This window comes from Corythoichthys intestinalis, chromosome 5 (genome assembly GCF_030265065.1).
Source record: "Corythoichthys intestinalis isolate RoL2023-P3 chromosome 5, ASM3026506v1, whole genome shotgun sequence".
NCBI lineage: Eukaryota > Metazoa > Chordata > Actinopteri > Syngnathiformes > Syngnathidae > Corythoichthys > Corythoichthys intestinalis.
In genome coordinates this window covers 5,636,430-5,653,813 of record NC_080399.1, presented here as the reverse complement: position 1 = coordinate 5,653,813, position 17,384 = coordinate 5,636,430, and the positions used below count along the sequence as shown (strand labels likewise).

General features: G+C 39.6%; 1 protein-coding gene across 3 annotated transcripts in view; it reads left to right on the top strand.

The window, feature by feature from the left end:
- LOC130916769 (voltage-dependent calcium channel subunit alpha-2/delta-1) overlaps nt 1-14,748 on the top strand; it is a 258,325-nt gene extending 243,577 nt beyond the window's left edge. For 2 of the 3 annotated variants that reach the window (XM_057837728.1, XM_057837726.1), the window contains 3 exons: nt 2,028-2,140; nt 4,424-4,506; nt 9,654-14,748. In XM_057837728.1, the coding sequence (XP_057693711.1) occupies nt 2,028-2,140; nt 4,424-4,506; nt 9,654-9,767 (310 nt within the window). In that variant the 3' untranslated portion in view covers nt 9,768-14,748. Of the gene's footprint in view, nt 1-2,027; nt 2,141-4,423; nt 4,507-4,679; nt 4,762-9,653 lie in introns of all 3 variants that reach the window. The other variant, XM_057837729.1, reaches the window with a different exon arrangement.
- Nucleotides 14,749-17,384: the final 2,636 nt, after the last annotated feature.

The following is a 17,384-nucleotide window of genomic DNA, read 5'->3' as shown; positions in this document are numbered from 1 at the left end:
TAGGGGGCAGTGCAGATTTACAAGGTGATGGTATTCATCGGATGCAATTCAGAATTCTTTCTCCTCCAAACACGAGAACCTGTGTTTCTACCAAAAAGTTCTATTTTGGGTTTCATCTGACCATAACACATTCTCCCAGTCCTCTTCTGGATCATCCAAATGCTCTCTAGCGAACCGCAGAGGGGCCTGGACGTGTACTGGCTTCAGCAGGGGGACACGTCTGGCAGTGCAGCATTTGAGTCCCTGGTGGCGCATTGTGTTACTGACAGTAGCCTTTGTCACTGTGGTCCCAGCTCTCTGTAGGTCATTCACTAGGTCCCCCTGTGTGGTTCTGGGATTTTTGCTCACTGTTCTTGTTATCATTTGACACAACAGGGTGCGATCTTGGAGCCCCAGATCGAGGGAGATTATCAGTTGTCTTGTATGTCTGCCATTTTCTAATAATTGCTCCCACAGTTGATTTCTTGACACCAAGCGTTTTACCTAGGGTTGTTCCGATCATGTTTTTTTGCTCCCGATCCGATCCCGATCGTTTTAGTTTGAGTATCTGCCGATCCCGATATTTCCCGATCCGATTGCATTTTTTTTTTTGCTCCCGATTCAATTCCAATCATTCCCGATAATTTTTCCCGATCATACACATTTTGGCAATGCATTGCAATATGCATTAAGAAAATAATGAATAAAACTCGGACGAATATATACATTCATCATACAGTACATAAGTACTGTATTTGTTTATTATGACAATAAATCCTCAAGATGGCATTTACATTATTAACATTCTTTCTGTGAGAGGGATCCACGGATAGAAAGACTTGTAATTCTTAAAGGATAAATGTGACTTTGTATATTGTGACTAAATATTGCCATCTAGTGTATTTGTTGAGCTTTCAGTAAATGATTCTGTAGCCATTTAACTTCTGCCCAAATGCATGATGGGAAGTGCAACCATGACTGTGCGTCGTCGTAACAATTGATATATCTTCTCTCATCAACTACCTTTCTTCCCCACATTGCTTCCCACGATATTTCTAATCATAGGGAGAGGGATTGTAAGGCTTTAGCCAATTACAAAAAGGCTCCAAAGGCTGCCAAAATTCACTCTACTCATTTTACGCTGCCTTTTAGCTCTATGTACTGCATGGGTAAAGCGGCGCCATTATAGATTGAACGCGACAATGCGTGAGTGGGTCGTGCAGCGCATGCGTTAATTGCGTTACATATTGTAACGTGATAAATGTAAAAATATTAATTCTCGCCGTTAACGCGATAAATTTGATAACCCTACCTTAAGCTTAAACTAAAGACTCTGGAAGAGTGTAACACACTATGTCTGTAACGTTAAATACAATTAGAAAACAATTTAATTAAAAAATATATATATATTTAAAAAAAAAACATGTCCGATATTTTTTTGCCGATTCCGATACTTTGAAAATGACGTGATCGGACCCGATCCCGATCGAACGGGACATCTCTAGTTTTACCTATTGCAGATTCAGTCTTCCCAGCCGAGTGCAGGTCTACAATTTTGTCTCTGATGTCCTTCGACAGCTCTTTGGTCTTCACCTTAGTGGAGTTTGGAGTGTAACTGACTGAGGTTGTGGACAGGTGTCTTTTATACCGATAATGAGTTAAAACAGGTGCCAATAATACAGGTAACGAGTGGAGCCTCGTTAGACCTCGTTAGAAGAAATTAGACTTCTTTGACAGCCAGAAATCTTGCTTATTTGTAGGTGACCAAATACTTATTTTCCACTCTAATTTGGAAATAAATTCTTTAAAAATCAAACAATGTGATTTTCTGGTTTTTTTTTTTCACATTCAGTCTCTCATGGTTGAGGATTACCAATGTTGACAATTACAGGCCTCTCTAATCTTTTCAAGTAGGAGATCTTGCACTATTGGTGGTTGACTCAATACTTATTTGCCCCACTGTACTAGGAAGTCAAGTTACAGGCAAGGATGACATTCCTGACAATGTTTTGTTGATTCCTTCCACATAATCTCCACGTACCCGTCAGGATGTATCGAGCGGAGAAGCTGCCAAACACCAACCTGGTGTTCCTGATCACCGACGCCAGGGCCACGTGTTTGTCATGTGACCCCAGACCGCTGCGACAGGCCGAACAACCCTGTATCCTTTTAGACAGGTCGTAAATAGTCAACACGAGAGTGACATGTCTTTTTTTCACTCCCGATCCCGTCCATCTATCACCCCTTTTGACAAGAGAGCTTTAAAGCCTGCGTTCCAAGGACGCACACCGAAGCCCTTTCCAGCAAGTCCCCTCTGAGCGTTCGCGGGTGAGCAGTAAACCAGATGCGGCGCGTATGAAAGGCGCTCTCATGTTACTAGCAGATTGACTTTTCTTTGTTTCTGCTCCGCAAACCGACATCAAGTTGAATTAAGGTTAAGAGCAGAGGTGCACTTGTGGGCCGAAATGGAGGCAGGCTATCTGTTTGACAGATGTGCCTTAAATTTGAGTTCTTGCTGTTTAAACAGTAAAGGTGTCATCGCCCGCGTCTGCCACGGGGTCGCTATGGTATTGCCGCGACGCTAGTTTAACATCGGTGAAACACGTTTTTCAGTAGTCTGTATTGGATTGTTTTGGACCGCGTTAGCTAGCATTTAATCGGATTTATTGTTTCCTGATTCGGTGTCTTGCGCATCTGACATTTGTTTCACATGTGCGCTGTCAAATTGACGTCTTGTTAATTTTGTTTTACGCTTTCTGTGTTGAGGTAATCAGTTCCTTACCCTGTTAGATTTTTTCCCCTGACTTTTTCTGTGTGTATTTATTTGAAGGGCATAAAAGTCGTTCATTTTTTTTATGAATTGTGTCCTGGTTTCTGGAGGTAGCCAGGATCTATTCATTACTTTTGTTTTTGTTAGCTTTGTTTGAGGCCTACAGAGTTTATTTATTCAGTTTCTATGTTTTTGTAACCTTGGTCAGTCTGTTTTTCTGCCGAGGGAAGAACAATAATTCATTTTTCATGTTTTATGTCCTGTTTTAGAAGTCATCAGCAAGGTTGCATTCAGTTCTTTTACTTGTTTTGGTGTTTGTTAATCATGGGCGGATCTACTATTCAGGCGAAGTAGACGATCGCCTTAGGCCCCCAACCAGTAGGGGGCCCCCAACCAGCTGCCCTTGCCCCAACGAGCAACGGCTTGGGCCACCGGAGCCAGCAGCACCCCTTACTATTCGTCATGTATAATTATGTCAGCATACCAAACAAACAAATAACAAAACAAAAAAGAAAGCCATTTGAATGCTGCATTTATATTATCTCCCCCCCACACACATGCACTACAATGGACTGTTCCACGACGACGGACAGAGTATCAGTCGCTTAGCTTCATTTAGCGCCGCTTAGCATCGCTGAGCTCCGCTTAGCTGTTCGGATGTTAAGAATGTTCCTTATCCGATTATTCGAACTAAGTAGACCATCGATTAATTGACTACTAAAATATTCGATAGCTGCAGCCCTTGACAAGATTACAGGGAAGATACGCAGCGAGAAATAGAAGAAATTGAAGCAACTTGAAGCTAGTTAAATTTCACAGCAGCAGTATTTCACAAGAGCCCGAGAGTCAAAAGAGAACGCCGCAAAGGCTAGTTGCGAGATTGTTGAAATTATTAATTAAAAGCAATAATAAAGCAAATATGACACACAGAATGGCTTGCTAAAATTTGCTTAAATATATTGTTCTACATAAAGGACGTCAGCCAGGATCGGCCCCCCACATTTTTGCCGCACCAAATCTGGCCCCCTTTGCAAAAAGTTTGGACACCCTTGCTCTATACACTTTACATTAAGAGATTTACCATATTTTGTGCTATATAAAGCGCATCGGAGTAGAAGGTGGACATTCCTATTTTAAAACAACTTTCTTATGTAATGCGCACTGCATTTTTAAGGCGCTTTGCGCAATACGTCCACTAGATGGCGCTGTTTAAAAGGGAATGTCATGCCATGATTAACCAATATTGATCCATGTATAAATCGCATCAGATTATCTCGAAATCAAACGCTTTTAGCTAGAGATGTGACCGAAAACAGCTAAAACTGTACGATCGGTTTTCGGATATGAAGTGTGAAGAAACTTAGTCCTTTTGTAATGATGTCATCAAAACACGGCGAGAAGCAACATGCTGGCTAACGCAATCTTGCTAACGATAATGCATTTTTAGCCGATTGCTGTCAGCGCTGAATATTCGGTCACATTTCTACCAACAATGCATTTTCAGCTATTTTCAGCCGATGGTTGTCAGCGCCAAATTTTCAGTCTTCACTTTTAGGTGCACCATATAGTGCGTAATGTAATAAAACTGAATACAGTAGTTACGAATTTTCCGGTTTATATGAACGTTCTGATTCATCACCATATTGTAGACATTTTCCTGAAAACTGTGTTCAGCTGAAGGTCCCGATCCGTGCGAGCTGGCCCAGAACCCGAGGTACCGCAAAGGTCCGGACGTGTGCTTCGACAACAACGAAAACGTAAGATTTTCATGAAGAGATACAGTCGCTGTCCATATTTTCTTTTTCCCGCCATTTTTCATACCACTGTTTCTCTTTTGTCTATCTGCCTATTAAGTTTCTTTATGACTGTCTTCATCTTTTCATTTTTGCTTCTGCATCCCATTGGCTGTGGCGCTTGTTCGTCATGCAAGGATGAACCCTTGTGTCCAATCAGCCGAGGGTCCTTACTGAGCTCTTCATCCCTCTTGTTTCTGCTGCTGCTGAGTTTTTTGGGTTAGTCTGTTCTCTAGACAGAAGAACGTACTTACTGTAATTCAAATTGGTTAATAGTTTTTACATCCAACTGAATGCTTTGCAGATGAAGTCATTTCAGGAAACAATAATTCAGCTGCTGTGTTCACACCCATTAGCATTCATGGCGTGATGTCGGATCCAAAAAGGGGCGACGCGGTTCACGCGTTACATAAATCAGCATAAATCGGCAAAATCAAAGCAGGAATGCGAATAAAATATCGGTCACGACTGGCCGACTTTACAGCGTTTATAAGCTGTCTAAATATTTGCTCTGAAAAATGGATTCATATCGGTGAACCTTGCCTTTCATTGTTGTTTAGAAGCTTCTTAGATCAGGACACTTGATGGCTTTGAGTGTATCCTGAGATGGCAAAAGAGGAAGTAGGAAGTGGTCCTTTCTCATCTTTTCTGAGCTGCTTTACTTACTTATAGTGTACTTAGCTCCTCATAGGAAGACGGATTGGATCACTGAAGTAAACAGAGGAAACTGGGCACGGCTTTCCTGCTTTTTGAAGCCAAGCCTTCTCGAAAGTTTTTCAAAGGTTGGCCGAGCTCGCCAGAACATACGCACACATGCACAACATTAACAGTTGTGGGCAATTGGCGATATAATATTCTAAAAAATTAATAATTTTAAAAGGGATAATCGTATAATATTAAGTAGAGCTGGGCTATGGGTATTCTTTTTAATCATGTAAGATTAATTGCGATTAATTGCATTCTGTAGAAAAATGGATTTAAAAAATATTTCAATATACTACTCTATTAAGTAAATCCTTATTAATCAATCTATATTCACTCACTGGATGTCATTAACGATGACATATGTCCAATCCAATTGGACTAGTTCAAATGAATTGGCCATCTATCACCATCAATTGGAAACAAGGAGTTAATGTGTAATTACAATACAATAGAACAGTTTAGTATTGTGACAAGAGTAAGTATGGCTTATAGTCCAGTATGACTTATATATGAATACTTTTTTCTAAAGATACACGATAATATCGGTCACCGATAATTATCGGCCGATAATGGCAATTATGACGTCACACAGATAATCCAGATAATAAAAAAATTCAACCGATAATGCAATCCGATAATTATATACTTGATTTTGCCTCCAAATGTGCGCAACCGAAGAATTCAGCACGCCGCCTCCTCAACCCCTCCCTTCTCTGAAGCCCCTGAGGGAGGAGGGGTTGAGGAGGCGGAGTTACACGACAAGAAGTAGTTGAATATTATGGCGGTTGTTACTAAAAAAACGACGCTCTCGCCATCTGCGAAACATGTACCGTAGAAGTTCCACGAGGCAGAAAGAAAGCGTCCTCATTCAAAACCACTAACCCAGCAGCCATTTAAAACTGCATCACAAAGATTTTTGGAACGAATACGAGGCTGCTGCTAGCGGGAATGCTAAAGCTATTGTAAACACTAACTAAGTTAAACTACACGGCTTGTGACGATACAGAGTCGGGCTGTTTGGGAATGCAGCCCAAGGCAGGTGGTAAATTCGCATCTAAGGCTAAACACCGGCACGACTGGAGACCGATAGTCGGCAAGTAGGCGTCTTCCGACGGACCCCGCCGCTCTGGCCGGTCCGGTAGACCGCCGCGGGCCGAGCCGAGCCCGGCTCCCCGGCTTCGGGACCTCCGGCGAACACCCCGGTTTCTCGAGCGTTCCCCCACGGCGTGCAAGCAGAGCCAGGACCCGAATACGCCGCGGCGAACCGGCTGGGGCGGGCGGATTATCCGGTACGAACGTAGCTGCCGCCACCGCCGAGACGAGACGTTTTTTTTTTTTCCCCTAAATGACCCGAGAACCAAAGCTCTGTATAAAAAAAAATAATGCAGTTTATACGACCATCATTCTTCATGAAAAAGTGATGTCCAGTAAGCAAGCTTATCATGACGGCACAGTGGTTAGATGATAATTTAAACATGGAGAAAACGAAGTCAGCCAGTCAATAATGCATTCAGTATGTAAAATGACGAGCGGTCAGATGACTTTGTAACGCTGCCTTTATTTTCGGCTTAACAAAACTCAGGCCCAAAACAACACGCACGCGGATGCGAGCTCCAACTCCGTCCAAATAGTACTGCCGTGTATCAGTTTGGCTGCTGTAAAGCAAATGTCGTGAAAGCCGCAAATGTAAACAAAGCGCTGCAGAATGGGTACATGACATCTCGCTCTTTTGAGTTAATCATTTTCACAGTGTGCAACAAAGCACATAACATTAGCAATCACTTTTCAAATTATTTAACTTATTTCTCTGATCAATTACAGTCACAGTAGATAATCAAATTCTTAAATCAATATTCTGTAGCCACAAATATTATTCAAAATCTTTCCTTCTTCCAAGTTTTTTTTTTAGGATTAAGTATTATAATATATTGCTTAAAACAAGGCTGTTAAGGCTATTTTTCTTCCAAGAAATCTGAGAGAAATACACTTGAAGCGATGGCAGATAATTTCACTTATTGCCAATAGATTTACACTTAAAACTGACTAGTTTTAAGGAGGTGTGTTTTGCAGTGTATTAATGTTATATATGTTAGGAATGGCTTACTTTTAAAGGCATTTGGTGCAACTTAGGTATTTACTCTTTAAGTAATTGTTGCCAAAATTTACCATTACACAATGTCAGACAATCTGTCATTATTTAGATGTTTGAATTGACGACTTGTTCATATTTTATGTTGAAAAAAAGCGCAATAAATTATATTTTTGAACAGTAATATTTTCTTTTGTTTAAAATTTTACATAAATCTTTTATCGGCTTGACATTATCGGTTATCGGTTGGAATGAGGAGGAAATTATCGGTTATCGGTATCGGTTGAAAAATGTATTATCGTGCATCACTACTTTTTTCTTGTAAAATAGGTGGGTGTGGCTTATAGTCAGGTGCACTTTTTAGTCCAAAAATTACAGTCACTATGTTAATTGATATATGGCTTAACTCTGAGTTGACTTACCCAGCCTTAGTATTAACCCATTTAATAATACTCTTTTCTTGTCAAATAGATGGGTGCAGCTTATGGTCCAAAAATTACAGTAACTATGTTTTAATTAATCTATAGGTTAACTCTGAGTTAACTTACTCAGCCTTAATATTAACCCATTGAATTAATAATGTGTTCTTGTCAAATAGATGGGATTAACCCATTTAATTAATACTTTTTTTCTTGTTAAACCGATGGTTGCAGCTTATAGTCAGGTGCACTTTTTAGTCCAAAAATTACAGTCACTATGTTAATTAATATGTGAGTTAACTCCGAGTTAACTTACCCAGCCTTAGTATTAACCTAGCTAATTAATAGTATTTTCTTGTAATATAGATGGGTGCAGTTTATGGTCCAAAAATTACAGTAACTATGTTAATTAATCTGTAGGTTAACTCTGAGTTAACTTATCAGCCTTTTTATTAACCCATTTAATTATTAATGTGTCCTTGTCAAATAGATGCATGCATCTTATGGTCCAAAAATTACAGTAAATATCTTAATTTATATGTGGTTTAACTCAGAGTTAATTTACCCAGCTTTAGGATTAACCCATTTAATTACTACTGTTTTCTTGTCAAATAGATGGGTGCGGTTTATCGTCCAAAAATTACGGTAACTATGTTAATTAATCTGTAGGTTAACTCTGAGTTAACTTACTCAGCCTTAATATTAACCCATTTAATGAATAATGTGATCTTGTCAAATAGATGGGATTAACCCATTTAATTAATACTTTTTTCTTGTCAAATAGATGGGTGCAGCTTATAGTCAGGTGCACTTTTTAGTCCAAAAATTACAGTCACTATGTTAATTAATATGTGAGTTAACTCTGAGTTAACTTACCCAGCCTTAGTATTAACCTATCTAATTAATAGTATTTTCTTGTAATATCGATGGGTGCATCTTATGGTCCAAAAATTACAGTAACTATGTTAATTAATCTGTAGATTAACTCTGAGTTAACTTACTCAGCCTTAATATTAACCCATTTAATTAATAATGTGTCCTTGTCAAATAGATGGATGCATCTTATGGTCCAAAAATTACAGTAAATATCTTAATTTATATGTGGTTTAACTCAGAGTTAATTTACCCATCTTTAGGATTAACCCATTTAATTACTAATGTTTTCTTGTCAAATAGATGGTTATGGTTTATCGTCCAAAAATTACAGTAACTATGTTAATTAATATGTGAGTTCACTATGAGTTAACTTGCCCAGCCTTAGTATTTACCCATTTAATCAATACAGTTTGTTTGTCAAATAGATGGGTGCACCTTATGGTCCAAAAAATACAGTAACTATATTAATTAATATGTGGGTTAACTATGAGTTAACTTACCCAGCTTTAGGATTAAGCCATTTAATTACTACTGTTTTCTTGTCACATACAGTAGATGAGTGCAGTTTATGGTCCAAAAATTACAGTAAATATCTGAATATGTGAGTTAACTCTGAGTTAACTTACCCAGCCTTAGCGTTAACCTATTTAATTAATACTGTTTTCTTATCAAATAAATGGGTGCAGTTTATGGGCAGGTGTGTCTGATAGACCAAACATCACAGTTAATTGTTATGTGTTAACTCTGAGTTCAATTACCCAGCCTTAGTATTAACCCATTTAATTAATATTGTTGTCTTAAAAAAAATAGATGGGCGTTGCTTATCGTCAGGTGCATCTTATCGCCCAAAAATTACATTAACTATGTTAATTAATATATGAGTTAACCCTGAGTTTACTTACCAAGTCTTTGTATTAAGCCATTTGAACTCGGATGGCTGAATAATCATGCTTCAGTGCCATTAATAAAGTTTAGAATTTTACAGGAAAATCCATAACACTAACGAATAATTTCCTCCACAGGAAGACGACTCTGATTGCGGCGGTGCGACCGCCCTAAACCCAAGCCTCGCTGCGACGCTGGTTCTCCAGCTTCTTCTCCAACTGTGGCTCGGAATGCCTTCACGAAGCTCGTGACACCTGCAAACCTAACTAAGTGGCTAGAAGGACTCTGAATGTATGTAAAGGAAACGAGGCCGCAGTGCCGCACTTCACAAGGCGGCGGTCTTATGTCACACAAGGTGGCCGGACGACGCCATCCGCGATGACCCGCAGATGAATCACGAACGCTGTGTTATTTTGTTCCCCACGCATTCTTCTTTTTCCGATGCCAAAGGTTTGTCGCTCCTTTCCTTTTCAACGATAACCCTGCTCAGCTGCGCTCACGTTCAAGCTGTACCCCAAATATTTGCGCGGGATGCAAGGGTAAGCGCGAACCAAACCCTTTAAATTCTGTTTCGTTTTAAAAGACCGTGTGCTCACTGACAGCGTTGATTTGTGTAGGTGTTGCGATTGTTTGTATTAATTGCGTATCAAGGGCGAGTAACCTCCCACTCCTCCATTTTTTGTTGTTGTTGAGTATTTAAAAATGTACTGTACCTGCTCAACTGGCATAACGCAACCAGCTCAGTGTTGTATTGTCGCGCCGTGTACTCCATATCAAGCAAAATATCAACATACATTAGTCATCTGAGCCCCACATTTATTTAAACATTGATGCTGCTAATTCACTTTGACTAACTTGTTAGCATAAATCATTATATTAACTCAATGCCAGCCAATGACTCAATGACAGACGGTTAACATTTGATCTTGCCGGACAGATGCTTACTTCAAAGCGCCGCATGCATCAATCATCGTTTAACAATTGCTGTGGCAACTCATTGTGTTTAAGTGAGCAACTTAGGCGGATTTGAGTGGGCTCACTCAATGAAGAATTTAATAATGAGAAGCACTTTTGTACTTGTTTAAAAAAATTCAGTGGGACAGTAACATGTTTAAAACATAATTATTACATTTGAAGTGCTTAAAAAAACATTTATTAAAATATGTATGGCGGAAAACACTCAGGTGACTTGAAGTTCTGCTCTGAGACCCCCAATTTGGCCAAAATTCAAAATTGTCCGATATGCATGTGTGATACATTATTGGAAAGCTTGAAATCTCAATTTTCTGGGAAAATAAAAATGTTGAACATTTAAAAAAATAAAATTAAAAAAATTAAACAGCAAAACCCTAACTGGAGGTGAAGCATGAGAGAGCACAATTAAAGACGTCATGATTTTAACAAGATATTGTCGTGTACTTGTTTCGATAAAAAAATTCCATGTAGCATGTATCACCGAGTGTCAAGACACGTGTGAATGGCCACAGCCGGATTTTGGGGGCATTTTATGGGTGAAACACGGTAATATAACAAGGGTCGCGATGCAGAAATCGCAGACATCAAGGAGTGGTCAAGATGTTCTTTTTCATATATTTACCCCTTTTAAACTCTTTTGTTTGGATCGATTGTTTATCATCTAACATATTGGGGAAAATGCGACAGTAACAAAAAAATAAATAAAATTAAGCCATAGTTATGAGGTAGATATCCGTGACTTATTTACAGACACCATTTTTTTCATTGTGATGTAATTTGTTTAAAAGTTTAAAAAAGTGAATAATTTTTAAGTCTTTTTTTTTTTTTCTTTAAACTAAATATTAGAGATCATTGAATGATTCTAAGCTAAAAATGACAGACATTTTCAATAATAAATATAATTACCGTATTGGCCCGAATATAAGACGGCCCTGATTATAAGACAACCCCCTCTTTTTCAAGACTTTTTGAACACCAAATTAATTTTTATACAGAAAATAATTACAGTACATCTGAAACAAATTATTATATCAATATATTTGAGAGAAAAAGCATGTTATTTTGCCTCATTCAAATCTTAATATCTGAACATTTAATAATGTAAACTAAAGTGCAATCACATTCGTAAATGAATGGCTTCTGGTTTTTGAAATGTAAATAAACCAATCTATTCTGATAAAACAACAAAATTGCAATAACTACATTAACTATCAAACTGAAGTCTAATTGTAGTCTTGAAACAAATCTGAATAAGAAAAAGCATTGCAATAAAATAATGCAAACTGGTTAAACTTGAGAGTAGCTGAGATCTGTCCTGACAGAACACCACGTCAATGATATCTGGCGCCATCTAGCGGCGTGAATGGGTATAATGTCCGTCATTTCAATGCAAAAACGTCTTATATTCGGGCCAATATGTTCCTGAGCTTATTTTTATGGCTGGGTTGAAACAAAAGCGCGACGTCTTTAAACGGGGGTTTCCAGGGTAAAATGGACAAATTAAAAACAGTTTGGGGGCCTAATGTGCCATGAAACTGCTATGCCAGCATACAGACATATTATTCTATCGAACACATTTTTTGGCTCAAAATACAGCAGTCTATTTTAAAAAGGGGTGAAAGAGCAGAAACTGCTTTTTCAGTCTTGTCGGTGTTTTACGCCATATATATTCAATTGGCAGTGTATCAAATTCTCCCCACTGTACATATATATATATATATATATATATATATATATATATATATATATATATATATATATATATATATATATATATAATATTAGGGCTGTCAAACGATTACAATTTTTAATCAAGTTAATTACAGCTTAAAAAAGAATGAATGAATTAATCAATTAATCACAATTCAAACCATCTATAAAATATGCCCTATTTTTCTGTAAATTATTGTTGGAATGGAAAGATAAGACACAAGATGGATAACATACGGTACATAAGTACTGTATTTGTTTATTACAAGAATAAATCAACAAGATGGCATTAAAATTCTGTTAAAGCGATCCATGGATAGAAAGACTTGTAGTTCTTAAAAGATAAATGTTAGAACAAGTTATAGAAATTTTATATTAAAACCCCTCTTAATGTTTTCATTTTAATAAAATGTTCAATCAAAAAATAAACTAGTAGCCCGCCATTGTTGATGTCAATACACAATGCTCATGGGTGCTGAAGCCCATAAAATCAGTCACACCCAAGCGCCAGCAGAGAGCGACAAAACTCCAAAAAACACAAGTAACAAGTGGACATTCCACTGTGCTGTCATTTTAATCTGTTTGAGCGGGACATGTGCGTTGATTGCATCAAATATTTTAACGTGATTAATTTAAAAAATTAATTACCGCCCGTTAACGCGATAATTTTGACAGCCCTACTAATAACCTGACTTTTAATTATTCAATTGGTTTCAGAAATGGCTCATATGAAAGCTAAGACCCTCCCAAATAATGTTGAAAGTATAAAAATTAAGGCTGTCAAACGATTAAAATTTTAATCGAGTTAATTACAGCTTAAAAATTAATTAATCGCAATTCAAACCATCAATAAAATATGCCATATTTTTCTGTAAATTATTGTTGGAATGGAAAGATAAGACACAAGACGTATATATCCATTCAACATACGGTACATAAGTACTGTATTTGTTTATTCTAACAATAAATCAACAAGATGGCATTAACATTATTAACATTCTCTTAAAGCGATCCATGGATAGAAAGACTTGTAGTTCTTAAAAGATAAATGTTAGTACAAGTTAAAGAAATTTTATATTAAAACCCCTCTTAATGTTTTCGTTTTATTAAAATTTGTAAAATTTTCAATCAAAAAATAAACTAGTAGCTCGCCATTGTTGATGTCAATAATTACACCATGCTCACTCATTGTGCTTAAACCCATAAAATCATTTGGACCCAAGCGCCAGCAGAGGGCGCCAAACGCCAAAAACAAGTAAGAAGCGAACATTACACTGCTGTCATATTAATCTGTTTGAGCGGGGCATGTGCGTTAATTGCATCAAATATTTTAAGGTGATTAATTTTAAAAATTAATTAACGCGCATTAACGCGATAATTTTGACAGCCCTAATACATATATGTTTTTTTATTATACTTTTGGGGAAAAAAAGTGAAAAAAACATGGGTTATACGTATTTTTTATTTTGTTTTTTTTTTGGGGGGGGTGGGCGCTAATTCGCAGTTTTTCATTTTTTGTGGCGGGGTCTGGTCCCCATTAACCACGAAAAATGAGGAATCGCTGTACTACAATTGGATGTCAAATGGGGACCGCAAAATAATGTTCCGTGGGCTGCAAATATAGACTTACAGTTTATGAACTTTACAAAACATTCTCGAAAAAATAATCTAAAAAATAAATCATAATATTTTGCATGAAAGAGTTGAATCTTCAATTGCGCAATTTCTAAAGTTATGGATCTGTGTGAGTCTTTACAATTGATTGTTGAATACAGTTTGACAAGATTCAATCATTTAGTGTGGGAAAAAAATGGTGACAGTGAGACTTTTTAAACTCTCATTTAATCTGGTTTCTGGTTATTTTTCATCTCCCCATCACTCAACTCAGGAGCCAAGATGACTTGTGAATGAGCTCAAAATCAAACATCTCTTTGTTTTCCCTCCCTCCTCCTGCTTGTTTCCTCTATGTTGTCGTTCTATTCAAAGTGCTGTGAAGCAAACTTTTAAGGCCTGTGTGTCCAAACCGCTGCAACGTTCCCAAGGATGAGCTTTTCTGTTTGTTGTGATTTGAGCGCCTCCCGCGTTCAGCATCCGGGCCTGCTGGAGAGAACCAGATGACGGACTATCAGCGATCATCCAGCATTGCCTTACCTCGCCGTTTTTAATCAGCGCTGCGGTCACCACGTGCATGCCTTCTGAGGTTTCAGTTCTCTCCACCTTGCCTTCGTGTTGAGCTGCCGGTGCTACTACGTGTGCAAGTGATGCCTGTTTATCGACGTGTGTTTAACCCAGAAGTCGAGGGCGGGGCGGTCGTGTCTATTTACGTGTAGGCATGTTTATGCCACGCCCTCTTCTCAATGATATCTGATTGTGCTTTAATACTGTACATTTAATCTTTTGTGGAACTTGACTATAGCCTGAATACATTTTTGTATACATTTGTACACAACTGACTGTATAAAAGAGAAGAATAACAAAGTTTGAAAAATGTTTATAATATGGTGTTGATTATTGTGCAAATATATTCCCAATAAAAGTTGTATTGTTATGGCCCTTTTTGAACTTTTTTAATTGTTGGCTGCTGCACATATCAGCATGACGGGATTGGTACCGATGCGCCAAATCGTTACCAATACAGAATCGGATTCGGCACTAAAATGATGTCATAGGTAGCGGTAGTACTAACAAATAACAATTGATATCATACTGATAAGCCATATTGGTATGGATAGAGTATCGGTAATGGCACTAAAATGATGGCATCCGTCGCGTTACTACTAGGGTTGTTCCGATCATGTTTTTTTGCTCCCGATCCAATCCCGATCGTTTTAGTTTGAGTATCTGCCGATCCCGATATTTCCCGATCCGATTGCTTTTTTTTTTTTGCTCCCGATTCGATTACAATCATTCCCGATAATTTTTCCCGATCATATACATTTTGGCAATGCATTAAGAAAAAAATGAATAAACTCGGACGAATATATACATTCAACATACAGTACATAAGTACTGTATTTGTTTATTATGACTATAAATCCTCAAGATGGCATTTACATTATTAACATTCTTTCTGTGAGAGGGATCCACGGATAGAAAGACTTGTAATTCTTAAAGGATAAATGTGACTTTGTATATTGACTAAATATTGCCATCTAGTGTATTTGTTGAGCTTTCAGTAAATGATACTGTAGCCATTTACCTTCTGCCCAAATGCATGATGGGAAGTGCAACCATGACTGTGCGTCGTGGTACCAATTGATATATCTTCTAACATAGGGTGAGGAAATAACATAGGGTGTTAAGAAAAAGATCAACTACTACCTTTCATCCCCACGTTCCTTCCCACGATTATTCTAACCGTTTGGAGAGGGATTGTAAGGCTTTAGCCATTAAAAAAAAAAGGCTCCAAAGGCTGCCAAAATTCACTCTACTCATTTTACACTGCCTTTTAGCTCTATATACTGTATGGGTAAAACAGCGCTATTATAGACTGAACGCAACAATGCGTGAGTGGGTCGTGCAGCGCATGTGTTAATTGCGTTAAATATTGTCCATCCATCCATCCATTATCTTCCGCTTGTTCCGGGGTCGGGTCGCGGGGGCAGCAGCTTTAACAGGGAAGCCCAGACTTCCCTCTCCCCAGCCACTTCAACCAGCTCCTCCGGCGGGATCCCAAGGCGTTCCCAGGCCAGCCGAGAGACATAGTCTCTCCAGCGTGTCCTGGGTCGTCCCCGGGGCCTCCCGCCGGTGGGACATGCCCGGAACACCTCTCCAGGGAGGCGTCCGGGAGGCATCCGAACCAGATGCCCGAGCCACCTCAGCTGGCTCCTCTCTACGCGGAGGAGTAGCGGCTCGACGCCGAGTCCCTCCCGGATGACCGAGCTTCTCACCCTATCTCTAAGGGAGAGCCCGGACACCCTGCGGAGGAAACTCATTTCGGCCGCTTGTATCCGGGATCTTGTTCTTTCGGTCACGACCCAAAGCTCGTGACCATAGGTGAGGGCAGGAACGTAGATCGACTGGTAAATCGAGAGCTTTGCCTTTCGGCTCAGCTCCTTCTTCACCACTACGGACCGGTGCAGCGTCCGCATTACTGCAGACGCCGCACCGATTCGCCTGTCGATCTCCCGCTCCCTCTTACCGTCACTCGTGAACAAGACCCCAAGATACTTGAACTCCTCCACTTGGGGCAGGATCTCATCCCCGACCCGGAGAGGGCACTCCACCCTTTTCCGACTGAGGACCATGGTCTCGGATTTGGAGGTGCTGATCTTCATCCCAACCGCTTCACACTCAGCTGCGAACCGCTCCAGTGAGAGTTGGAGGTCACGGCTTGATGAAGCCAACAGCACTAAATCATCTGCAAAAAGCAGAGATTCAATGCTGAGGTCACCAAACCGGACCCCCTCAACGCTTCGGCTGCGCCTAGAAATTCTGTCCATAAAAGTTATGAACAAAATCGGTGACAAAGGGCAGCCTTGGCGGAGTCCAACCCTCACTGGGAACGAATTCGACTTACTGCCGGCAATGCGGACCAGACTCTGACACCGGTCGTACAGGGACCGAACAGCCCTTACCAAGGGGCTCGGTACCCCGTACTCCCGGAGCACCCTCCACAGGATTCCCCTAGGCACACGGTCGAACGCCTTCTCCAAATCCACAAAACACATGTAGACTGGTTGGGCGAACTCCCATGCACCCTCGAGGACCCTGCTGAGGGTGTAGAGCTGGTCCACTGTTCCACGGCCGGGACGAAAACCACACTGCTCCTCCTGAATCCGAGATTCGACTTCCCGACGGACCCTCCTCTCCAGCACCCCTGAATAGACTTTACCGGGGAGGCTGAGGAGTGTGATTCCTCTATAATTGGAACACACCCTCCGGTCCCCCTTTTTAAAAAGGGGGACCACCACCCCGGTCTGCCAATCCAGAGGCACTGTCCCCGATGTCCACGCGATGTTGTAGAGGCGTGTCAGCCATGACAGCCCTACAACATCCAGAGCCTTTAGGAACTCCGTTAAATATTGTAACGTGATAAATGTAAAAAATATTAATTCTCGCCGTTAACACGATAAATTTGATAACCCTACCTTAATAAAGTGCCTGTGACACGAAAAAGCATGTTTATTTCATAATACACGTGGTATTTTATGCTCCTGAATGATATGGACCGCTTGGATGTG